General features: G+C 46.3%; 1 protein-coding gene across 1 annotated transcript in view; it reads right to left on the bottom strand.

Annotated features, from left to right (window-relative positions):
* LOC124789895 (putative inorganic phosphate cotransporter) overlaps positions 1-27,000 on the bottom strand; it is a 159,500-nt gene that overhangs the window by 17,532 nt on the left and 114,968 nt on the right. Inside the window, exon 8 of the mRNA XM_047257415.1 lies at positions 22,305-22,546. Within this exon, the coding sequence (XP_047113371.1) occupies positions 22,305-22,546 (242 nt within the window). The remainder of the gene's footprint in view (positions 1-22,304; positions 22,547-27,000) is intronic.

Here is a 27,000-nt window from a genome sequence, read left to right as displayed (position 1 = left end):
CTTGAGGGGAAAAAAAGTCGATGGCGGAATCAGAAAAATGGGCTCGCCCAAGGGAGCGTGTTGGCGCCAATCCTATTCAACATATATACAAATGACCAACCAACTCCAGACAAAACCAAAACTTTTGTATATGCAGACGACCTGGCAATAACAGTTCAAGGCAACAGGTTTGAAGCCATCGAGGAGAAATTAGAAACCTCCCTTTCTATAATGTCAACCTACTACAAAAAGAATTCTCTAAAACCCAACCCCTCCAAAACTCAAGTGAGTGCATTCCATCTGAACTCGAGGCAGGCAAAGTACAGGCTCAATGTTACCTGGGATGGGACATTACTAGAACACACAGATACTCCCACCTACCTTGGCGTCGTGCTGGACAGAACATTGACATACAAATATCATTGCAAAAAAACACGCAAAAAAGTAGAAGCACGAAATTCCCTAATAAGAAAGCTGTCCAACAGCAAATGGGGTGCCAAACCTACCGTGGTCAGAACTTCAGCCCAAGCTTTGTGCTTCTCAACTGCCGAATATGCCTGCCCGGTATGGTGCAGATCCGCCCACCCAAAAAAGGTAGATATTAGCCTGAATGAAACATGCAGGATAGTGACAGGCTGCATGAAACCTACCCCCATAGAAAATCTTTACAGGGCCGCAGGCTTCACAAACCCTGACTCACGTAGGAAAGCCCATGAACACACCGAGAAGCTAAAACAAACCTTTGATGCTCGTCATTCAGTATTTGGCCTAGAGTGTGGCCCCAGCAGACTCAAATCCAGACGCCGTTTCCTAAGTTGCGCCTTAGATGAGCCCCCCATCTACTATCCACTAAGAGAGGACCCACCAAGCGGCGTTTCTGGTGATTGGAAAACCTGGAGAATGCTTAACCGCATCAGAACTGGGGTGGCTCCTGTGAAATCTAATCTGATCAAATGGGGCTTGTTGGACGAAAATGACGACAAATGCGACTGCGGCACTCGACAGGACATGGAACATCTCCTACAATGCCCAGCCTGCCCGCACAGATGCACCCTCGACGATCTATGGCTGGCTAAAGAAGAAGCATTGGACATTGCCCAATATTGGGCAAACAAATTGTAGTTTCCGGACACGAAAAAGAAAGAAAGAAAAGAAAGAGTTGAATGGAGAGGAGAGATCAGATAGGTGGAAAGAATACACTGAAATCCTCTATGAGGGGGAAGAACTCTGTGATGTGATAGAAGAAAAAACAGGAGTCGATTTACACGAAACAGGGGATCCAGTACCAGAATTAGAATTTAAGAGAGCTTTGGAGGACTTCAAATAAAGCAAGACAGAGGTGATAGATAACATTCCATCAGAATTTCTAAACTCATTGAGGAAAGTGGCAACCAAACAATTATTTACGTTGGTGTGCAGACTATATGAGTCTGGCGACATCACTTTCGAAAAAATATCATCCACATAATTCCGAAGACTGAAACAGCTGACAAATCCAAGAATTATTGCGCAGTCAGCTCATACACCCAAGGTGTTGACAAGAATAATACACAGATGGATGGGAAAGAAAATTGAGCATGTGTTAGATGAAGATCAGCTTGGGTTTAGGAGAGGTAGAGGCACCAAAGAGGCAGTTCTGGCGTTGGTGTTTATAACGGAAACAAGGCTAAAGGAAAATCAAGACATTTTCATAGAGTTTGTCGACCTGGAAAAAGCGTTCGACAATGCAAAATGGTGCAAGATGTCCGAAATTCTGAGCAAAATATGGTTAACCTATAGGGAGAGACGGGTAATGTAGAATATGTACAAGAGCCATGAGGCAATAATGAGAGTGGACGACTAAGAACGAAGTGCTCAGATTAGGAAGAGTGTGAGACAGGGATGTGGTCTTTCGCCCCTACTGTTCAATCTGTTCATCGAGGAAATAATGATGGAAATAATGGAAAGGTTCAGGAGTGGAACTGAACTTCAAGGTGAAAGAATATCAGTGATACGACGCGCTGATGAGATAGCTATCCTGAGTGGAAGTGAAGAAGAATTACATGAGCTGCCCAATGTAGTGGTCTAATGAGTGTAGAATATGGATTGGGAGTAAATCGAAGAAAGACGAAGGTAATGACGAGTAGCAGAAATGAGGACAGCGAAAAACTTAACATCAGGATTCATGGTCACGAACTAGATGAAGTCAAGGAACTCTACTGCCTAGACAGAAAATAACCAATGACGGACGGAGCAAAGAGGAAATCAAAAGCAGACTAGCACTGGCAGACGGGTATTCCTAGCTAAGAGAAGTGTACTAGTATTAAATGTAGGTCTTAATCTGAGGAAGAAATTTCTGAGAATGTACGTTTGCAGCACAGCATTGTATAGTGGTGAAACATGGACTGTAGGAAAAGCAAAGCAGAAGAGAAAAAAATGGTTCAAATGGCTCTGAGCACTATGGGACTTAACAGCTGTGGTCATCAGTCCCCTAGAACTTAGAACTACTTAAACCTAACTAACCTAAGGACATCACACACATCCATGCCCGAGGCAGGATTCGAACCTGCGACCGTAGCAGTCACACGGTTCCGGACTGCGCGCCTAGAACCGCGAGACCACCGCGGCCGGCACAGCAGAAGAGAATGGAAGCATTTGAGATGTGGTGCTCTAGACGAATCTCGAAAATTTTGTAGACTGATAACGTAAAGAATGAGGAGGTTCTACGCAGAATTGGACAGGAAATGAATATGTGGAAAACATTGACAAGGAGAAGGGACAGGATGATAGGACATCTGTTAAGAGTTGGGAGAATGACTTCCATGGTACTGGAGAGAGCAGTGGAGGACAAAAACTGTAGTGGAAGACAGAGACTGGTATACATGCTGCAAATAACTGAGGACGTATGTTACGAGTGCTACTCTGAGAAGTTGGCGCAGGAGAGGAATTCATAGCGTGCCGCATCAAACCAGTCAGAAGACAGTCGATTAAAAAAAAAGACATTTAGTTCAGGAGATATGACGTCAAATCCCGAGATGTATCCACACATGCCACTGAATATATTAAAAAAGTATATCACTGTAAGACACATAATACAGATGATATGGAATCATAAACATTGAGATGCATGAACTGCCGCATCATGCAAGACGTTTAAACTCTGCTTGCATACTGTTGACTCTACTCACAGTACATTTCGCTGACAGTAGCCACATAAACCACTGGATTCATGTGCAGAATCTTATTACTGTACATATACTGGTGAAATATGTGTAAAATATGAGTGATATACACTCCTGGAAATTGAAATAAGAACACCGTGAATTCATTGTCCCAGGAAGGGGAAACTTTATTGACACATTCCTGGGGTCAGATACATCACATGATCACACTGACAGAACCACAGGCACATAGACACAGGCAACAGAGCATGCACAATGTCGGCACAAGTACAGTGTATATCCACCTTTCGCAGCAATGCAGGCTGCTATTCTCCCATGGAGACGATCGTAGAGATGCTGGATATAGTCCTGTGGAACGGCTTGCCATGCCATTTCCACCTGGCGCCTCAGTTGGACCAGCGTTCGTGCTGGACGTGCGGACCGCGTGAGACGACGCTTCATCCAGTCCCAAACATGCTCAATGGGGGACAGATCCGGAGATCTTGCTGGCCAGGGTAGTTGACTTACACCTTCTAGAGCACGTTGGGTGGCACAGGATACATGCGGACGTGTATTGTCCTGTTGGAACAGCAAGTTCCCTTGCCGGTCTAGGAATGGTAGAAAGATGGGTTCGATGACGGTTTGGATGTACCATGCACTATTCAGTGTCCCCTCGACGATCACCAGTGGTGTACGGCCGGTGTAGGAGATCGCTCCCCACACCATGATGCCGGATGTTGGCCCTGTGTGCCTCGGTCGTATACAGTCCTGATTGTGGCGCTCACCTGCACGGCGCCAAACACGCATACGACCATCATTGGCACCAAGGCAGAAGCGACTCTCATCGCTGAAGACGACACGTCTCCATTCGTCCCTCCATTCACGCCTGTCGCGACACCACTGGAGGCGGGCTGCACGATGTTGGGGCATGAGCGGAAGACGGCCTAACGGTGTGCGGGACCGTAGCCCAGCTTCATGGAGACGGTTGTGAATGGTTCTCGCCGATACCCCAGGAGCAACAGTGTCCCTAATTTGCTGGGAAGTGGCGGTGCGGTCCCCTACGGCACTGCGTAGGATCCTACGGTCTTGGCGTGCATCCGTGCGTCGCTGCGGTCCGGTCCGAGGTCGACGGGCACGTGCACCTTCCGCCGACCACTGGCGACAACATCGATGTACTGTGGAAACCTCACGCCCCACGTGTTGAGCAATTCGGCGGTACGTCCACCCGGCCTCCCGCATGCCCACTATACGCCCTCGCTCAAAGTCCGTCAACTGCACATACGGTTCACGTCCACGCTGTCGCGGCATGCTACCAGTGTTAAAGACTGCGATGGAGCTCCGTATGCCACGGCAAACTGGCTGACACTGACGGCGGCGGTGCACAAATGCTGCGCAGCTAGCGCCATTCGACGGCCAACACCGCGGTTCCTGGTGTGTCCGCTGTGCCGTGCGTGTGATCATTGCTTGTACAGCCCTCTCGCAGTGTCCGGAGCAAGTATGGTGGGTCTGACACACCGGTGTCAATGTGTTCTTTTTTCCATTTCCAGGAGTGTATGTTAAACATACGTGAAATATAATTTATATCTGCATATGTAGGCATAGCCACGGGTAGAAAGCTCATCCTAAATCCAAAAGTTGGTACAAATATCAGGTACGACCTGTGGTGTAAAGAAAAAAGGAGAAGATGGTCAGAGAGAGGGTGAGGAAGAGACAGTAGAGGGAGGGTGGACGAAGAAATGTACGGAAAAATGTAAAAGGAAGAGATGAAATTTTTGAAATTTGTGGTAAGTTGTTATGAGACAAACTGCTGAGCTCATCGGTACCTAGGCTTACATGCTCCTTAATCTTACTTAAACTTACGCTGAAGACAACACAGGGAGGAAGGACTCGAACCCCTAACGGGGGAAGCCGCACGAACCGTGGCAAGGCGCCTAAGATCACGCAGTTATCCCGCGGGTCAGGAAGAGACGGATAGAGAGAGTGGAGAGAAGCAGATGGACAGAAAGGAGAGATAATAAAAAATGAACAGGGCGAGGTGGAGGAGGACGTGGACTGAGAGAGGATATGGACAGAGCGTGGGAGCGTGAAGGGTGTGGGCCGAGGCAGTGTATGGAGAATATGGACAAAGAATCGGTGAAGGAGGGGATGTGCAGACAGAGGGAAATGGAGGAGATGTACTAATAGAAGACTGGAATAAATGCACACCCGGGCAGTGCTGGGTACTCAGCTAGCCTTCTGTAAATCTGTATCGTACAGTTTCAAATGTTGAAAAATCATTTATAGGGACGAAAAACAAACACTATAGTCACACACCATAACTACGCCAACAGAGTGACTCTCCAATTATTCATCGGAGTGTAAGCTGTTCAATGCTTCTTGCTAGACCCTTGTGTTTCGCCTAGTTGCACCGTGCTTTCGAGTCCACTTTGAACTGTAGGTACCCACTCAACAGCAGGGTACCTTAGTGCTAACGTCCGAGAAAGGCAGTACCTTTAACGCAACGATGTGTAGTAGAGAACAGTGGTGCTTAGATTAAACTCCAAATTACGTGCTTTACTAGGCAGGACACAGGGCCATTCTTATTAATTTTTAAGAGCCTCCGAAGTGTTGTAGATGAGGTTGAGACAAGTAATTTAATGTGAGACACATGGAACCTGAGATATCGGGAAATACCCCGAAAGGGGATGAGAAGTGTTGCACATGAGACGTAGCGAGATGAAGTACCTCGCTGCACGTGCAGCGTTTGAGCGTATCTCTCTGTCAACCTGATCATCACGTCAATAGTCACGTATTTTCTTCGGTGTGGCTGCGGGCTCACGAACGCGACTTCAGTGCATGGGTCTCAGGGTTCGAGTGTTGAGTCTGACGAACAGTATTTTCTTCATTGCTTTAGACAATCATATGTTGACACTGAGGTAAGATTTATTATTATGTTTATTGGTCTCAGGGTCTCTGCTGGTTTATTGCAAAGTACAGTACAGCAAAAACCTACGTCTTACCAGTAATGACCTACGTTTACTTTACTCAATAATGTCGGCATAAAAAAAACTAGGCGACAAAAGGAAAGGAAACAATATAAGAACAGCTTTCTCTTGGTTCCTGCAAGGACAATAATTTTGTAATTTCTACGTGTTCAAGATATGACATTTACAAAAAGTGCTGGGAAGTTAGCTAAAATACAAGTATTGCATCGCTCAATCATCTCTTCACACCCTAGCCCAACAGCTGCCAGTGCGGCGAGGTACGTAATCTGATGGCGTCGTATGTCCAATATTTCTGATCCAGTTTTGGAGTATTTCCCGACATTTGCGGTCCCACTTGTCATATTAAATTATTTGTCTCAGTGTTATCTACGGCGCTTTTGGGGGTTTTAAACGTTAGTAGAGGCATCCTGCAGATAGCAAAATTTCAGACACACATAAGTTTCACCATCTAACGTATTTCATGCTGAACGACATAAATACACAGTGATATTTACCGTAGAAATACAGTTTCACTGCAAATGTGTCACTGCTCAGGGTTATGCCATGTAACATGGATTTTATAGCCTTACTTGCGAGATATGTAGAGACGTTAGAGGTACAGTTTGTGAAAGCCTGTTGTGAATCTCCAATGGTATCATATACACCACGAGGAGCACTCGGCATAAATGGTGCTGTTTTCAGAGACAGCAGCTAGTCACTAATTTTTACATGTTTGCTTTCATACCAGTACTAAAGCGCTTCCTGATCATGTCATGTTGAATGATAGAAGACTTCTTAAGAGGGCAGCCTCATCTCAATTGCAGTATCGTTTTTGCTTGGTCGTAAATAAAATGCTAAGCATTGCAGTGAGCTGAGGTCTCATACATGCCTATCTCACTTTCCTGTAAATTATTTCGTTCATATCCTTGGATTGGATGCAGAGGACTTGTACCTTATCCGGCCCCTTTAAAAAGGGCAAATTAGCGCAAAAAATACACTTTCCAAGTATCGCTACAATCTATTTATTGGCTCACAATACGAGCCCCTGACTACCAATGCATTCTCACAGCCAGAAGACTTAGTGTGGTTCAAAGGTATGAAGCAAGCAGGCAGCCCTGCCGCGAAGACGCACTCATGCTTTCTTCAATCAACTGAGCGAGTTTGAAAGAGGTCAGATTGTGACCTTCCGAGTGGTGGGATGGTCCTTTCGGAGAATTTCCGCATAAGTTAGATACACTGCGTCAGTTGAGCCACGACTCGGGTGTCAGTTGTTACGTGATCATTCTCACACCCGTTTGACGAGGTTCTGAACGTCCACGCAACACAGACGCCCGCCAGGATCGTCGTATTGTAAGGGCAGCAGTGGCAGATCGCACAGCTACCGCAGCACAGGTAAGAGGGCTTGTGAGCCCAGACGTGTATCACGAACTGTTGCTGACCTGTTAGTAGCAGTAGAACTAGGGCACGCACGCGTCTAGCCTGTCTTCGTCTCACGCCACATCATTGAAGTGCACGGCTCGACTGGTGCCCTAAGACTACATGAAGATGGAATGGCGCGCTGTGGTCTTCAGCGATGAAAGCAGATTCTGCATGCAGTTAGGTGTTGGTCGTTTGCGCTTATGGCGCAGATCTGGTGAGCCCTGTCTCGTAGAATGCGTTCGTCCAAGGCGCACTGGTCTTACCTCAGGCCTGAGATAAGCTACAACTCTCGTTCATCCTTGGTATTTCTGAAGGGGACGTTAACCTGTGCTTGGTACTTGAAGAAAGTTGCTGTTCTTTTGCCGTTATTACAGCAGGAATGTGATGTGTTGTTCCAGCAGGACAATGCTGGCCAACATGCTGCCAATGAAACTGAGGTGCTGTGCAAGACGAGCAACTTCCCTCATCAATACCATTTTCAGACTTGTTTCTAATCCGGTGGGTGTGGGATAAGATGAGACGAGAAGTGACTCGTACGACTCGTCAAACAACAATTTTAACAGAACTACGTGAACAGGCCGAACAGGGGGACATAACGCTACCTGTACGGTCGACTGGATGTCAGATTCTGTGCCACCAGTACCTCTCGTGCAGGCTACACAACGTACTAATAAGAGTGTTTTAGCATGGTTCGATACCTGGTACCTCAATCACTTGTGCTATTGATCTGTATATATAACCATTTCATATACTCCATATGCACTGTTTTAACAATTAATCTTGAGTGTATTGGGAAAAAGAGCGGACACTATTCTCAACGCGAACGCATCTCCGAAATCGTATCGTTTTCGTGCTACAGCCGTTTCAAATCATGTCTGCTAGGTAGTCATGGTACGGGGTGCTTACGTCGGATCGGATGATGTTATTTGACGTCCATTCTACCGCTCTGACATACTCTAGCTCGAACCTCATTCCCGTGCCTGTTAGAGTAACATGGTTGAGTACATGCTTGCACAATACACCGACATGATCCTTCTGTATGGGGAAGCTCACTGTAATGGAAGAGCTGCTCGTCATCATTATCAAGATCGTTATCCACAACGTCCGACTCCACTGCACATCCTTTAAGTTCCAATTACGCAACGACTTCGAGGAGCGGATACCTTCACAGTCAGCAGGCGTTACATCCTACACCCTAATTAGAAGAGGCCGCAGTGCACTACGCTGAAGGGGACCCATCGACGAATATACGAGCAACTGCGTATGCAATGGATGCAACATCGAAACTTACTGGTAGTGGATCAGAGTGCTAACCCTCCTTTGAAAAGGACAATAATGGATTAACTGTAAACAACAGTATTTGTGAAAAATGCTTAAATTTCCTTTCCGTTCTGCGGCTATTAATCAGTGGAATTGTAAGCAAGTGATTTACTGAGGCGCGCCTAATAAACTACTTGTAAAAAGGGTTACGTTAGAAAAGTGTTTTCGAATAGTTGTAGCACGGAAACTGTACGTTTATGGACGTGGGTTCTACTTCAAAATATAATCTACTCATTTCCCTCTATAAGTCCTAGATGTTTCTAAGGAGAATGTAGGGCGTCCAAAAGTAAACCTCAAGTTTCAAAACGCTGTAGAAAGAGAACCACTGCTAAGAATTACGTCAAATTTGAACAGAACATTATTTAAACCGGGAGAAATGTCATGGGCCAAAAAAGGAAAAAAAACGAAACTTTTACCAATGTGTGGTGCTGTTAGCATCTTAACGTAAATTGGGTCGCGCACAAAACACAGATGAGTCGCAGTACGACGGCTATGGTTCGAGATGCACATTACACCATCTGTAGTGTTCAACGTGCATCACTGTACAAGTACGGCAGGCAACGATTGTGCCACCACTTGTTACGTAAGGGCATCCATCACGGCAAGACCGAATCACTTTAGATGAGAAAAATCAGTTTTTAATAATCCTGAGGCCAGAAACCGTATAAAAAACAAAATGACACTGGTTTTTAATTGTCCTGGGGCAAAAACAGCATAAAAAGGAAAATGACATCGGTTTTTAAATGTCGTAAGACTGGCTCAAGGTACGTACAGCACGCTGTATCGTTTTCTGCCACAAGTTGGAATCAAGAAACAGAATGTTCCACAACAGCTCGAAGTATCACAGGCGTCACGTTCAGAATGTGTTGCTCAATGCATGCCTTCATGTACGTTCGGTTAGTTGGTTGATTCGCTGGAGGGGACTACACAGCGAGTTCATCGTTTAGAATAGGGAAGGATAGGAAAGGAAGTCTGCCGTGCCGGCCGGTGTGGCCGTGCGGTTCTAGGCGCTTCAGTCTGGAACCGCGTGCCCGCTACGGTCGCAGGTTCGAATCCTGCCTCGGGCATGGGTGTATGTGATGTCCTTAGGTTAGTTAGGTTTAAGTAGTGCTAAGTTCTCGGGGACTGATGACCATACATGTTAAGTCCCATAGTGCTCAGAGCCATTTGAACCATTTTTGAAGTCTGCCGTACCCCTTCACGAGAACCATCTCGGCAATTCCCTGAAGCGATTTAGGGAAATCACGGAAAACCTAAATCAGAATGGCCGGAGGCGCGTTTGAACATTCGTCCTCCTGAATGAAAGTTCAGTTTGCTAACCACTGCGCCACCTCGCCCGATGGCTACGTTCGTAAGTGGAGCACTGAACGTAACATCTCGCAGATAACCCCACAGCCACAAATCAAAGGTGATCTGGACGGCGAGGCTGTAAGGAGATTGCGGATGATAATTCTCGCATTTCCGAGATGCCCCTGCAGCAGCCGCTTCACTGGCGGTGCAGTGTGCAATGGGGCTCCTTCTTGCATAAAAATAATCCTACCCATAAATCCACGCTATTGAAGGGTTGGAATGATGGTGCACTGAAGACTCTCCTAGCGTTCACCAGTGACGGTACAGGTAATATGAACCGCAAGACTCATCTCTTCGAAATACTACGACCCTTCAATAAATCATGCCGCCAACCAGCACCACACAGTCAGCTTTGCGAAATGAAGTGGTAGCGGTTGATGTACGTGCGGATTTTAAGTTGGCCGTATTCTGCAATTGACAGTCCCTTGGAGACTGAAATGGAACTCGTCCGTCCACAAAATGTGTAATGGCCATTCACTTTCCACTCCAATGCGAGAAAGAAAACCCAGAGCGAGCGCTTGTCTTGCTGGAAGGTCCACTCTAAGAAACTCCTGAACACGAGTGGACAGTAATGCAGGAAGATTCGTAGGATTTCATGCACCGTGCTCGCAGGCATGTCCAACGTGCGGGCAATTTGCCGTACAATGCACGTTAGCCCACCGCCGCTCGACCCTTCCACCAACGCTGTGACCACATCTTCAACGGACGTCGGATCAACTGGTTTCCTCCGTCTGCCACATTGCCTCTCCTCCCTCGGCCTGTTCGAATTTCTTTATAATTTTCTCCAGACATTTAACAGACATCGGGCCAATGCCCTGTTTCACACCTTTGAGTGTACAGAACTTCTACAGGGCTAGTGGACCACAGTCAACGTTCTTGTGAGAGAGATTTACCAGCAGCGTGGGATCCTTCATGAACACAGTCATGTTGGGAGTCTCGGACGCAATCTAAGGAACAGCCGTGCGCCGCGCTTCTTTCGGTAATCGATCCAGAAACTTTCCGTTTAACATGTGTCCGCACACGATTGGTTGTGAGATAATTGAGGCATTTTGTGGAAGGAAGGCTCTTAGTAGAAAATGGTTATTTGAGATAGTACAGTTTAAATGCATATTTCCAATAAATTTTAATAACAGACTGATTCCAATATACACTACTGGCCATTAAAATTGCTACACCACGAATATGACGTGCTACAGACGCGAAATTTAAGCGACAGGAGGAAGATACTGTGATATGCAAACGATTAGCTTTTCAGAGCATTCACACAAGGTTGGCGCCGGTGGCGACACCTACTACGTGCTGACATGAGGAAAGTTTCCAACCGTATTCTCATACACAAACAGCAGTTTACCGGTGTTGCCTAGTGAAACGTTGTGATGCCTCGTGTAGGGAGGAGAAATGTGTACCATCACGTTTCCGACTTTGATAAGGGTCGGATTGTAGCCTATCGCGATTGTGGTTTATCGTATCGCGACATTCCTGCTCGCGTTGGTCGAGATCCAATGACTATTAGCAGAATATGGAATCGGTGGATTCAGGAGGGTAATACGGAACGCCGGGCTGGATCCCAACGGCCTCGTATCACTAGCAGTCGAGATGACAGGCATCTTATCCACATGGCTGTAACGGATCGTGTGGCCACGTCTCGATCCCTGAGTCAACAGTTGGGGACGTTTGCTAGAGAACAACCATCTGCACGAACAGTTCGACGACGTTTGCAGCAGCATGGACTGTCAGATCGGAGACCATGGCTGCGGTTACCCTTGACGCTGCATCACAGACAGGAGTGCCTGCGATGGTGTACTCAACGACGAACCTGGGTGCACGAATGGCAAAACGTCGTTTTTTCGGATGAATCCAGGTTCTGTTTACAACATCATGATGGTCGCATCCGTGTTTGGTGACATCTCGGTGAACACACATTGGAAGCGTGTATTCGTCATCGCCATACTGGCGTATCACCCGGCGTGATTGTATGGGGTGCCTTTGGTTACACGTCTCGGTCACCTCTTGTTCGCATTGATGGCACTTTGAACAGTGGATGCTACATCTCAGGTGTGTTACGATCCGTGGCTCTACCCGTCATTCGATCCCTGTGAAACCCTACACTGCAGCAGGATAATGCACGACCGCATGTTGCAGGTCCTGTACGGGCCTTTCTGGATACAGAAAATGTTCGACTGCTGCCCTGGCCAACATATTCTCCAGATCTCTCACCAATTGAAAACGTCCAGTCAAAAGTGGCCAAGCAGCTGGCTCGTCACAATACGCTAGTCACTACTGATGATGAACTGTGGTATCGTGTTGAAGCTGCATGGGTAGCTGTACCTGTACACGCCATCCAAGCTCTGTTTGACTCAATGCGCAGGCGGATCAAGGCCGTTATTACGGTCAGAGGTGGTTGTTCTGGGTACTGATTTCTCAGGATCTATGCACCAAAATTGAGTGAAAATGTAATCACATGTCAGTTCTAGTATAATATATTTGTCCAATGAATACCCGTTTATCATCTGCATTTCTTCTTGGTGTAGCAATTTTAATGGCCAGTAGTGTACAAGTAAACTTCAAAACGACGTCTACTACTATTAAGTAAATATTTTCATAATATTAAATATTTTAACCTATGCTTTTAACGTAGAAAATAATATTTCTGATAAACATTTATATGGCATTTCCCATAAAACAGTATCAGTAGATTATAATAAAGAAGCATTTCTTTCATTACATGTTATTATAAGCCTCAGAACACGTTAAAACATAACAGTACTACTGTTCTTAATAGTACCTATGATCAGAGATCCCTAAGTAGGGTACGAAAATAAAATAACGGGAAGTAAATTGATAACAAAGTACAACTACACAAATGAAATACCAACGTTTTGGTCCTGTGATCCATACATTATGATGGATAATTTTTCTGGAATAGTTTCTAGTTACTGTAGGACCTTTTCGTTTACCTTCTTCTTCTTCTCCTACTTTGTCCTCTCCTGCATGTATGTCTATTTTCTAAATAACTTCTGGTAGCTAGTAACTGTCTTGAAGGGTGTATTGTAGCAAAAAAAAAAAAAAATGGTTCAAATGGTCCTAAGCACTGTGGGACTTAACGTCTGAGGTCATCAGTCCCCTAGATTTAGAACTACTTAAACCTAACTAACCTAAGGACATCCTGCCCGAGGCAGGATTCGAACCTGCGACCGTCGCAGCAGCGCAGTTCCGGACTGAAGTGCCTAGAACCGCTCGGCCACAAAGGCCGACCGTTCTGTAACCATGAACTACTTTTTTCATCTGTGTACTTCAATAAACTGACATTTTTTTTATTTTCTGGCTTCACTGGATTAAACGCCACAGTTGATAGTCTCAGGTTTTTCAGTGCTTCGTTACTGTATTTCTGTTTCCAAAATCTGAATAATGCGCATGAGTCTTTGTATGTCAGTGAGACTAGTGCTGAAACATCTGCTTTGTATTTCAGAACAAAATACTTCTGAATTTTAAATACAGTTCCCTTAACGATAGATGCAGCGTGCACACGCTTCACGAAAACGCTGCCTTCTCCTCTAGCATTCAGACAATGAAACAAAACTCTGGTAGAATATTGTCCGTGATCCGCTGACAATTTCCCTAAAAAGTGCACATAGACCTATGGACCCTTCTCCAGAAAGTACGTTAATTGTATGTGGATCCGGTCAAATGTTGACTTCTGTGTGAACTATTGCCGTAGAGAGTACAAATTTTCTTTTAGATTTAGTCCCCATCTAATTAAGCTGAAATTTTATCTACATTAACAAAAGATAAAACATTACTTCTACATGTTACATGTCAAAGTCTAGAGTAGTACATTTCAGAGGATGTGGTCCATGTGTATTCCTAGACATGGATGCAATACTGCGCCCTTCGTTCAATCTATGAAATCTTTGAAATAGCCCTCACTTCTCGTAAATCTTGATCATACTGCACAACTGCGGCTGCAGATCCTCAATTCTATCACAGGAAGCGTTGTACACCTGACTTTTGAGATGACCGCCAGCAGAAAAATTCTGACCAATGAGGTCTATTGATACAGGAGGTCAACGAACAGGCTTCGCTCCATGTATGTTGGACCATATTGGCTTCCTGGATATCTTCTTACATCGGCAGCAAAACTTGTCAGTGATGTATCACGTTCCCCAACCATAGCCATGAATGAAATTTCAACCCAATTGGATAGGGACTTATGCGAAAACTTTACGCTGTAAGTACTATCTTTCTGTGTAGGACAATATTTCAGAGTGAAATATGTGGCGGCTCATACACATTCGCAATTACCTCACAAACAACTCATTTGTGAATTCATGATTACTGGAACATTTTTTCTTCTATTGCCGTACACTTTCAGTCTTATCAGTTTTCGCAATTAATGTAACGCATCCTGTAATACTTATTGATTTTATGCTTAATGATGAATTTCTTATTATTATTACCTGTTGTAACGTAGAACAAAACTAAAATATAATATTGTAAATTTAAAATTAATCCTTTTCTCTTTCGTTCTTGCATTTACATTTTTGTTGCACAACTAAATGCAACCTTTGAATATCTCAGTTGCCCCTATGGATGAACAGCGACTGTTCGCTTGACCAGTGCCGGCCACACCACGCCAAACTGCCCGCCCGCCGAGTGCGGCCTGTATGCAGGCCGAGGTTTGGTCCGTGTCGGCAGTGCTCGGTCCTTCTCAATGGTACTCGCTGTAGCGCAACGTATTTAGTATTGCGGTGTGGTATTTTTCGGTCGGCACAACTCTCTTCAGTTCGATAGAATCGTGATGTACGAGCAAAAAGTAACAATCATCGTTAGATGAGGTTCATTGTTTAGTAGAAAGAAACCCCTTTGTGCTAAATTTTCAGGCAAGGGGTACGTGAAGAAATTGATGATAGGAACAGTAAAATTTCTGATGTCACACACATTATTCCACTGTCAGCTGGAACAGTTTACGATAGAACTGAACAAAGGGTACGGAGACTCCTAATATGTAATATTGTAAAATACACTGTTTAAATCAAGGGGCTTGCCTGGAACGATTTTTCGATTTAAAGCCGACTATTGTTTGAATTATGAAGGGAAAAGGCATGCAGGGACGAAAATTAGAACGTGCATAGTAGACCTCGCATTTTAAGAGGACTTGTCTAGGCGTTACCCACACTAAGGCACAGCAAAATGAGAAACAACAAACTTCTGATTTGTTGGGAAAGATTTTAAAACAAAATAGCATCGTGGGAGAGGCAAATTCTAACAACAGGATAGTTGATTACCCTAAGATCACGGGTGTTAAAGAAAATGCGAGTTTTAAATTATTCATTGTTGGTTTGAAAGAATTGCAAGGATATTTCTCTAAGCGTTCTGAGGACAGTGCCTATCTTACATCTGATTTCGAGCTGTTTTCGTGACCGTTTGCCATTTCAGTTTCAAGCGCCCCTGTGCATGTGCAGCTGTAACTGATGAATCTGCAATGTAATTCCCTGTTTAAAGACGAATCCTTTCGTCAGAGTTGTCCAGGACCTATACATTGTTCTCCTCGGTTAGAGTTTCAACATCTCTGTAATGAAGTTACAGAAGTGCTACACTACTTCGATCAACATATGTGTAAAAGACGCTTTCTCGATTATGAAATTAATTATGTCATGATTAAGTAGCAACCCGACTGCAAGAATCTGTGAAACGTCAGCATCTGTCTGTATGCCGACAGTTTGCACCAGAGAAAAATTATATTATCAGAATCAGATTTTCACTCTGCAGCGGAGTGTGCCCTGATATGAAACTTCCTGGTAGATTAAAACTGTGTGCTGGAACGAGACCCGAACTCGGGACCTTTGCCTTTCGCGGGCACGTGCTCTAACAACTTTTTTAATTTTTTTTAAATAGCCAGCTATCCTAGTCACTTTTTTAACAAAAATGAAAAAAAGGAAAAAGGATTTTGGGAGGTTTGTTTTTCTGCTTTTTTATTTTTATTTTATGTTTATACAAATGGATAAAAGGAAGGCCATTCCTCTTGGGCTACATAAACAGAATAATAGGAAGTCGTCCCGTTACGACAAAGGATGCTCCATATTATAGCCCGCTGCGAATTTTTGGATGACTGTCGTCTCATTGCTGTGTTGTTTCCGTTGTTTGTTCAATCTCATTAAAAAAGGAACTGGGAAGAGGTGCTATGGTTATCTTCTCATGTCATCGATAATCCAGCTGCGAGGCGGATTATGGAATGCGCTCCAAAGAAAATTAGAAAAAATATTGCCTCCATTTAGGGTTCTTCACGATCACACAATGTCGTTCGCTGAGGTAATACCAAAAATCTGGTACTGTCTTTTCGCTATTACCGAACAGGTAGTGAACAGCGTGGCCGCTGATCCACGTCACAGAGTTCATTTTTGCTCTTGGGAAATACATCTCATCGGGGAAAAGAAGTGATCGAGTAGTTATCCTGTCGGGAGTCGTGTGTGTGTGTGAGAAAAGCCAATATCTGACGCACCAAATACCAAACGTCCTTTGCCGACCCGCATTCGAAACGATGTTCATCCGTGTCAATCACTTGGCATGTGGCACACAAGGGTGAATCAGCGAGGTGGATGTGATGTAGGCGGGACTGGCACAACTGTTTCCCATTAACAGTTACGTACCATGCAGATTGCACGTAAGTATCAAGGGTGGTGGCATTCACTGCCTCCCACACAGCGCGCCACTTTGTAGTGGGGTGTTTGCTTTCAATCACATTCGGCGTCCTGTTCGTTTGCATGGCAGCATATATCGCCCTCGTCATCATCAAGCGTGTGGGTAGTAGTGCGGTGTGGATGTAGCTTAATTCAAGGAAGGCTTGGCTAACGTAGAAGAAAGGTGCTGGGATGTCCGATATCATCACAGGGGGTGCGAGTGAGATTGGTCGTAAGGCTTCCAGTAAGAGACTTGTGAGGCACGTCGGACTTCGTCGCCACAGTCGTAGGTGACAACTGACGAACAGGGTCTTTGCTCTGTTCTCAACATGACAAAGGCCTAAACCCCCTCTGCTCCTCGGGAGGGTTAGGGACTCGTAACGAATCTTAAATAACATGCCCGTATTAACAAAGTATCCCAAAACCGCCAACATGCGGTGAGCCAGGGTAGGTGGTATCGGGAGTATCTGTGCAAAATGGGCGATACGTGACGCCAAATAGACGTTAGCATATTGTGTCCGTTGCGGGAGGTCTAGATGTCTAAGACGGTGGTCACTTATTCCTGCTCTCATCTGATTCAATAACCGCCTGTAGTTAAGGGCTGTTGAACGCTTCATGTCAGATGTAAATTCAATGCCAAGACAGCGGATTGTGTCACTGATTCGTAGCGGCGCGACGCTCTCGTCGGGTAGACCTCTGCCTATAGACAGGGCGTGTGATTCGTGGAGATTGAGATGGCTCCCCGATGCCGCGCCACACGTCGCCACCCACGCCAGTGCTGCACGAACGTCGTCATTACTGCGAAGAAGGAGTACCAGATCATCCGCATAGGCAGTGCAGCAAAAAGTGTATCCACCAAGGGATATCCCAGTCAGGCGTTGTCGGAGACCGCAGAGAAGTGTTTCCAAGACGAGGACGTACAATATCGCCGAAAGAGGGCAGCCTTGTCGCACCGATCGCTGGATCTGTATCGGCGACGTGAGACGGCCATTATATAACACCTTGGACGTCGCGCCGCGTAGGAGACTCATCAGTACCTTAACTATGACGTCCGGATACCCCATGTGTCGCAGTACCTCCATCAAAAATGTGTGGTCGACTCTGTCAAAGGCCTGGCTAAAGTCGAGTGAGGCCAAAACTCCTGGCAGTTGGCGATATTTGGCTAGCGCGATCATACCTCGATATCGGCACAGTGCAGTGCGAATATTATGGTCACCACCTAACGATGCCTGGTCCTGCGACACAACACATCGTACTGATCGCTTTAGGCGTGCCGACTGAAGCCGGGTGAAAATCTTCAAGTCACTGTTGAGTAAGGTCAAGGGCCGATAGTCACTGATCCTCGATCCGCCTCGTGGTTTGTGTATGGGCACAATCAGTCCTTCTAGGAAAGCCCCAGGGATCTGCGTCGTGAGAGACATGAGATCGCGGCAAATATCAATCCATGCTGGTGCCAGCAATTGTTGATATGTCCGGTAAAATTTCAGAGGAAGGCCATCAGTTCCCGGGGACTTATGAGCAGTCCCAGCCTGTATTGCTTCAATGATTTCCACTTCCGTTACATCTGCAGTCAAATCCGCTGCCGCTGTCGGAGAGATCGTGACATAAGTGAGTTGAGAGACTTCGGCGATAACCTCTAGGTGATGTCGATGTTCCGAGTACAGCCTAGTGTAGTGAGCATGGAGGGAGTTTCCTATGTCGCGCTAGGTATTGAGGCGTCGTCCGTCTTCCGGCGTGATAGCTTGGATCAGTGTCCTGCATCGGCGCCGTCGTTCTGCAATGACATGGTACATGGACGGTTCCTCCTGGGTCACTCTGTCTTGAGTGCGCGCTCTGACGATCGCACCCTCAAGGTGGCAACGTGTTAGTCTGATCATCTGTGCCTTGGAACGGTTGACCGTCACCTGCCGTGCAGGTGAGTACGGCAATGTGATACATTCCCTTAAGATGCTGTAGTAAAAATCCATGGTATGTCTCTTCCATGCTGCAACATCTCGGCCGTAGCCTATTAAGGTCTTCCGGAGGGCTGGTTTGGCGCAGAGTAACCACCACGACAGTGTAGACCGGTAGGTACCACGCCGGCGGCTACAAGAGTCCCACGTGTTCTCTATAAGGTGGCGGCATTCCTGAGAAGCTAGGTGGGCGACATTCAACTTCCAAGGGCCACGGCTGTTCCATACCTTCTGGCGGCCGAGGGTAATATCGCAAATGTAGGCCTCGTGGTCAGAAAAAGCTGTGGACCAAACTTCGGCAGATCTTGTCCCCACAGTTATGGAGCGCGAGATGTAAATCCGGTCGATGCGGCTGGAGGAATGGCTGGTGTAGTGAGTAAATCCGGGCCGATCGCCACAAACATGTTCCCACGAGTCCACCAATTGAAGATTATTTATAATTGTCGCAAGTTCTGCTCAAGAAACTGATCCTTAGGTACTTGGCTACAGTTGAAGTCCCCTCCGATTATCAAGGCGTCCTGACGGCCCATAAAGAGGGGCGTAATTGTATGAGCGAAAAAGGTGGATCGTTCGCGACGCCGACCAGATCCTGACGGTGCATAGATGTTAATAAGTTTGACTCCTTGGGTAGTAAGAGCCATGCCTCTGGCGTCAGGGAGATACTCGACGTCTTCTGCGGATATACCTTCGCGGAGGAGGATCGCCACACCACTGCCATTGGCAGACGCATGTGAGACCCAGGTCTTGTAGCCATAGGGTTCCTTGAAGTCTGCGACATACACCTCTTGAAGGAGCGCAATGTCGGTGTCTGCTGCGTTGAGTAGATCCTGCAGCATCGCTAGTTTATGTCGGGCACGTATGTTGTTGATGTTAATCGTTGCTAGACGGTATGTTTGGTCAGCCAGGTCGACAACTGCGTTGTTTAGGAGGCCAGGTGTGGGCGGCAGGGGCGGCCCCACAGAGGCTGACGATACAGCCGTAGTCACAGTAGTTGGTCGGTGCTGGGTACAGCCGAAGGAGCATCTCTGCCTTCGGCATCCTCCTGGTGCTGTGGCTCATCCTCGACATCATCCGCCCAAGAATCAGATGCTGCGATTGGTAACTGTTGATTAGTGCTGTCAGTAGAGCGCTTGCGCGCATGTTCAGTAGCAGAAGTGATGTTGTCAGACCGAGGCTCAGAAATTGTATCCGCCGTAGCATCGTGATGGGAAGGGTGAGTTGTGGTGGTAGAGTCCTGAGTGTCGTCCGACGCCGGATGTTCGTCCTGGTCACACATCCGAAGCAGGCAATCATCGGGTGGCATATGGCGCCGTTTCTTGCGTTTTCGAGGGGACCGTTGTTTCCGGACATGTTGTTCTGTGTCAGAGTGCGGGCGGCAATCATCTGATGCGGTCTCCATTGGTAGGAAGGCAGAGGTAGGGACAATTTCCGTTTCTACTTCCATCTTCTCTTTAGGCTCGTCTTAGTGGCACGATTGATCTCCGTCTTGAGGCAAGTCTGCCGATGACGTCGTAGAGGGTGATATGCTGTCCGCCACAGTCATCGACCACTGACTGCAATATGGTGTTACGACCCTGGGCAGGAACAGCTGTTGCGGTTGCAGCCGCTGCATACGTGATGGGGAGTGAAGTAGGCGTCGCCGGGGACGGAACTTCACCAACCGGTGTCTGAGTCAGTCGGCGTCGAATGCAGGCCGATCGGACATGTCCTTCCTGGCCACAGCCGGCGCAAGTACGCGGTTGTCCGTCGTACATGACAATGGCCCTGCAGCAACCAATTACTAAATAGGATGGCACATGCTTCGTCAGTTCAGTCTTAATTTGTCGCACTCCGTTTGAGACGGGGTACGTCTCAAAGGTTTGCCATTTTTCAGCCAAGTGGCTTAGCACGTTGCCGTACCGTTTGAAAGCTGTCATCACAACATCTGGCGGGACTTCGAATGGCAGCTCGAAGACCCTCAGAGTGCGAAGGCCTAATCCAGCGTGGTCGATCGTGACAGTTCCAATGTGACCATCAGGATGCTTAAATTTTAGTCCATTAAATTTACGTCGATGGGTGTGTCGGCACACAACATCAGTGCACGCCTTTTCATTGATCAGTTTTATGTAGACGACACTTTGTGTTATAGAAAAGTGGATCCCAATGATGTCTTGAGGTGCAATATGAAGTTCTTCGCGGATGAAACGTTCAATGTCAAGTGCTCGAGGTCTTGCGTAATCCGCTTGAAATGTGATCTTAATTGTGGACTTGCGGTAAGAGTGCGCCATGGCCCTACCGAGACACGGACGCGTGACACTCGCCGCACCGGAAGGTAAACAGTAAACACTCGCGCGCGCGGAACGCTGACGGGGGGATACAGGCACGACGACCTTGCCCACCGCTGCTAACAGCGGACTGAATCTCATTTTGTTCGTTGCATCTGCTCGGGGCGGACGTTGTAAGACATCCGTTTAAGTTCGTTGTTGATCCATTAACTCAGTTTTTTTATTACAGAGGGTAGCTAACCCTCTGACCGAACACGCTGAGCTACCGTGCCGGCGCCAACTGAGCCACCAAAGCACGACTCACGCCCCGTCCTCTCAGCTTTACTTCTGCCAGTACCTCGTCTCCTACCTTCCAAACTTTACAGAAGCTCTCCTGTGAACCTTGCAGAACTAGCACTCCTGAAAGAAAGGATACTGGGGAGACATGGCTTAGCCACAGCCTGGGGGATGTTTCCAGAATGAGATTTTCACTCTGCAGCGGAAACATCCCCCGGGCTGTGGCTAAGCCATGTATCCGCAATATCCTTTCTTTCAGGAGTGCTATTTCTTCAAGGTTCGCAGGAGAGTTTCTGTAAAGTTTGGAAGGTGGGAGACGAGGTACTGGCAGAAGTACAGCTGTGAGGACGGGGCGTGAGTCGTGCTTGGGTAGCTCAGTTCGTAGAGCACTTGCCCGCGAAAGGCAAACGTCCCGATTTCGAGCCTCGGTCCGGCACACAGGTTTAATCTGCCAGGAAGTTTCAAATTATATTATGTTCCCAGCGTGCAAAACATTATTAATCAAGCTGAAAATTTGTTTTGTTTGTGATTTATATTGTTGTGAAATGTGAAATATTAAACCAAGTCATACCTAGTGCGACTGCACTTCCATTTAAATGTAGCTCGTTCACAGTTTCGCTCTTAACACGGTCAAAGTGCCGTGCCGATGGGGGAAGTGCGCAGCTAGGCCGAGCCCTATGGCACTCGCGCCAGGGCATGGCTCACGAGTGGAATTCTTGGTCACTCCTGCAGTAAATCTTATAAAATAGCTGTAAACCCAAGGGCAAACTCCGCGCTAGTCTCTTAATGGTTCAGTATCCGTTATAAGGTTTCTCCCATTTCCATTACCTGAATTTCCGTTACAGCATTCTGTTTTCCCCCCTTTTTTACGTTTTTTAAGTGCAATAAAGAATTAGTAATCATTAATTCCATACACGTTTAGTTCTTCAGCACAGCTACTCTATACGACATGTGCATGACTTACGTTTCCATTGGTGAGGTAGCCGACGGCGTATGGGGCAAGGATGCCAGCGATGTTGGCGAACGTGTTGGAGAAGCCGTACAGCGATCCGGAGAAGCTGGGCGCCAGCGCCAGCAGGTTGGAGCCGTTGCCGGCGTACTGCGCGCCCAGGCAGAGCCCGTTGAGCGACAGCAGCGCCACGGCCACCGTGCGGTCGCAGCCGGCGCGAGGCAGCAGCAGCAGCGTCAACGCCGCTCCTGCGCCCGCTGCGGACACGCGTGGGCAGCGTCATGCGGTGCGCCGGCCACTAGGGCCAGGGCTGAGGCTTCAGAAATGGTTCAAATGGCTCTGAGCGTTATGGGACTTAACATCTTACGTCATCAGTCCCCTAGAACGTAGAACTACTTAAACCTAACTAACATAAGGACATCACACACAGCCATGCCCGAGGCAGGATTCGAACCTGCGACCGTAACGGTCGCGCGGTTCCAGACAAGCGCCTACAACCGCTCCGCCACAGTGGCCGGCGCTCAGGCTTCAACAAGTATTTTGGGGCGTACGTGAAAGACCGAATCCAAATATTTCGGCCTGCTTCGTCTTTCGGTCTAACGCCTTCACCACAAAAAACAGCTCTACATCGTAACATTGTTTGCTTAAATGACTAATACGACAATTGATGTGTGTTTGAGATGCTGTCACGAATCGTCACAAGTGCCGCTACGGTCGCTGCAGTTATCTCGTCCTGTGTGTCAGCACCGTCCAGGGAGCAACGGGGAAGGCCCCCTGAGTATGGAACACAGAACATTGTGCAGCAGCTAATAGTACGCACTTGAAGAGTTGCCTCGGTGGCACGTTGATGGCAGGAAAAGCGAGTCTACAGCCCCAAGTGTGGAAGTACTACCTCACCATAACTTTATTGTACTTGACCTGCCGTGACTGTTATTGGGAACAGGCGGTGACGTTACAGTACACAAACACAGTGGTGATTAAGGATATCGCATTAGATTATGAATGCTTTCAGGACACCTGTGAGCGTACTATCAAATGGTTCAGCATGTCTTCACGAAATATCATGCTAACAACTCACGATAAGGCGACCTAAGTGCCCCCAGCGTCATCTGAAATTGTATTATGGTCAACTGCTACAGGACGTCCCCTGCTACTTTGGCGTCCAGCAGTCTGTTCCTTGCTGTCCCAAGGGGGCATGAATTGGGCTTGCTTCTTCAGTTGGATGTATGTGTTTTACGTGTAGCGCTTAAGTGGTGTAGAGTAAGGTTTGTTAAGTCTCCCCGCTGTATGACCCATATTGTACTTATAGGAAAGGGCAGATGTTAGTACTGTATGGCACAAATGGGCCATTACAATGTGTGATGTTCTACTATATGATAATTGCACTGCTGTTAACTGATTCGTCAGTGATGGATCAAATTTGCCACTGGGTAAACAAGCTAAGCTTATTTCAGTCTCTTCACACAGGCAGTGTTCAGGGACCGAACTGTTTGAGAAGTGATGATCGTGTATATGGGTTATCACATTGTTTGTAGATAAATTACTCTCATTCATAACTCTGACTTTTTTGTCATTCTGTAAATAGGTAGGAAGCGTATGCACTATTAATGTGGTCAATTTTCAGATGTACCATTAAGTTTCGGGTGCGCAGCTGCAAGAATTCTCCTTCTTCTTCTAACATTTCGGGTGTATAACGTTCAGCCATCTTCAGAGTGAGCCGCAAGACTGCAGCTCCAGTGCCCACTTCGTCCCTATGTACTCGTGTACCGCGCAACTGCGCATGCGGCCACAGATGCAAATGCGCCAGAGACGTTGGTCGGCGGCAGAGACGTGCACAATGCGCGAGTTACATCTAAGATTCCGCAGTCGATCTCTGTTGGCATGTCGATATATCATTGTGAGCTGCACTGTGACGACGTCTTTGTAAAAATCCATGATTTGTCAAGGTTGAAACCACTATCTCTATTAATTAAATAGGTCGTCAAGCGAATCTCAATTGCCTCCTTCGCTATCGAGTCCCAAAATTTCGACGTTGTCATACAACATAGTGTGACCAGTGTCAATACAGTGCTCTGCCACTGCCGACTTGTTATGTTGTAAAAGTCGTGTGTACCTCCGGTGTTCTGCACATCTTTCTTGGACAGTACGAGCTGTTTGTCCAATGTAAGAAACGCCACATTCACATGGAATTTTGTAAACTCCAGTTTATCCAGTTTTTCGGAGCAGCAAATCAACTTTGACGGAGCCCACGAGTGCAGCTGTCTTAGGTGGAGGACAAAAATCACTTTTACTTTGTGTCTGCTGAGAATCCGTCCTATTTTTGATGAGAGGCTACCCGCATATGGCAGGAAGGCCATCGATTTAAAGGTTTCTTCATGTTCTTCTGCTTTCTTTGTGGCCCCTTGCGGTTTCATTTTCACTGCCTTCTGTATTTGCTGCGGGGAGTACCCATTTTCTTCAAACACTCTTTGTAAGTGGGAAAGTTCATCTTGCAGACTGCTTTTTACAGAAATAATATGCGCCGTATGGGTCAAAGTTCGGAGAACACTCATCGTCTGGTCAGGATGGTGGCAGCTATTTGCACGTAAATACAAATCCGTGTGCGTCAGCTGCCGATACACTTCATGTCACAAAGTGCCATCTTCTCTGCGCCGAACAAGAACATCCAAGAATGGAAGGTATCCCTCCTTTTCAGTTTCCATTGTGAACCTTATTTGATCGTGGAGGGAGTTCAGATGTCTTAAGAAGTCTTGCAAGCTATCTTGTGGCTCACTCTGAAGATGGCTGAACGTTATACAGCCGAAATATTAGAAGAAGAAGGAGAATTCTTGCGGCTGCACACCCGAAACTTAATGGAACAGTCTTCGCGCCGCCACAACCTTAAGATTCACAATTTTCATATGTATTTTCTGTCTCTTGTACAGTGTAATTTTATGTAGACCTCTGGTTCCATTTGTCTTGAGCTTATTGTGAATCTTGTGTAATCATTCTGGATTGTTTTTGTTCCATGGATTTGTCCAATGCAAATTAATTGCCCCATTTTAAGTACTATAGTTAATATCCCTTTTAACTTCTGGAGCTTGTTGCATCACCTTACTAATTATTCTGTTAACCATTTTTGCATTCTGTCTTCACTGAGCAAGCCTCGATCTGTTACTAAATATTTGTTTTTATTGCCTCTCCCGTGAGTAACTCAACATTTTTATCAAAGTTTTGCATTTATTGTAAAATGAAAATTCATGCATGTTTGTGAATTAAATATTAAAGTTTACATTTGCTCACAAGTGAACCTGGCCCTACTACAGCCCTGTCCCACTACGCGACGCTGCCCTCATGAAACAGTTGCGCGACGTGGCTGCCCTGCCCTTTCATTTACATAAGCCAGCCGCCTCCGCAGCCGGAGCCGCTAACGCACACCTGTGCGGTGGCGCTCGACTTGGAAGCAAGCCAGTCAGAATCCTGGCTCTGGATGAAATTCTCACTGCCAGTATTCGGTCGGCAGGGGGAGGAGTGGTGGTGGTGCAAATTTTTCTGATCAACAGTCGCTGCACCAAGGCCCTGGAATAAATTACAAAACTCTCCGCAGTACCTCATGAAATCAGGACATATGACACTGCTGACGGTGATCCATCTGTCAAATGCGCACTTTAAATTCTTATGACGCCCTTGGAGTTCTTTGAAAAAAATAGACTAATTGCCATCACCCAGTTTCACACTATCCCATGTCTCACCATAATCATCATCATCATACAACCCTGAAATTACACTATAAAGCATGTGTTATCTATACTCCGCGAAACAAATGAATACTACCCAGTTACACCAAGTTATGGCGGCGAACTCTGTGCCCATGTTCGAAAATTCGTAGAAAGTGCGTTGTCAACCGACCATATGTCACAGAAATCAGCTTATTCACCTCGCCAACAAGTACAAGAAAATACTATATAAAAGCCGCAATTTACACACAAGAAAAAAATGGAAATGTCGTGTGGCTAGGGCCTCCCGTCGGGTAGACCGTTCGCCTGGTGAAAAACGTGATGTAGACTCCTTTCCCTTCGGAAATGCATACTAAACAGAAAAATAAAAATTACGTTTCGCTGTTTGCATACGACATGTTCATTGTGTAGCAGACTAGCTACCAACATAAATACCCAATAGCTTAAAGTAAAGTATGTAAACTGATGCATACATCACTCTTTTGTCAATTAAGCCACAACTATAACTTTAGACATATCTCAGCTGTGAACTGTGAACAAATGATGTTTAATATTTTACAGCAATTATTCATTCACTGTTACAAATATTTTGTACCAAAAGTTTCTCTAAATGTTAATGCGTAACAACAATTTTACAATAAAAAAATAAAATGACCCACTGAAGATAGCACAAAAAGTGCCGAAACATGTCTGGGAAATACGAAACTAAAAAGTGTCTTGCATAAGGCGGAATTCCTCGTCCCAAAATTTACAGATTGCGTTCCAGAACCAGCTGCTACTTGCAGTCTTTGTAGTGACTCCGGTTAGCATTTCGATCAGGTACGTGTGTATACACATTTCAGCATTGTCTTCTACATACAATGTAGCGATTGCAGGAATTGGTTGACTGAACTACTGTATGCGATCGCTGAGACTGTAAATAGGTTTTTATTACAAAACTGGAAATGTGCACTAAGGAAAAATTAGCGTTTCGCTGGGCTGAGATTTGTCAGATT

Source organism: Schistocerca piceifrons, chromosome 3 (assembly GCF_021461385.2).
Source record: "Schistocerca piceifrons isolate TAMUIC-IGC-003096 chromosome 3, iqSchPice1.1, whole genome shotgun sequence".
In the NCBI taxonomy this organism is placed as follows: domain Eukaryota; kingdom Metazoa; phylum Arthropoda; class Insecta; order Orthoptera; family Acrididae; genus Schistocerca; species Schistocerca piceifrons.
This window is presented reverse-complemented; position numbering and strand designations above follow the sequence as displayed.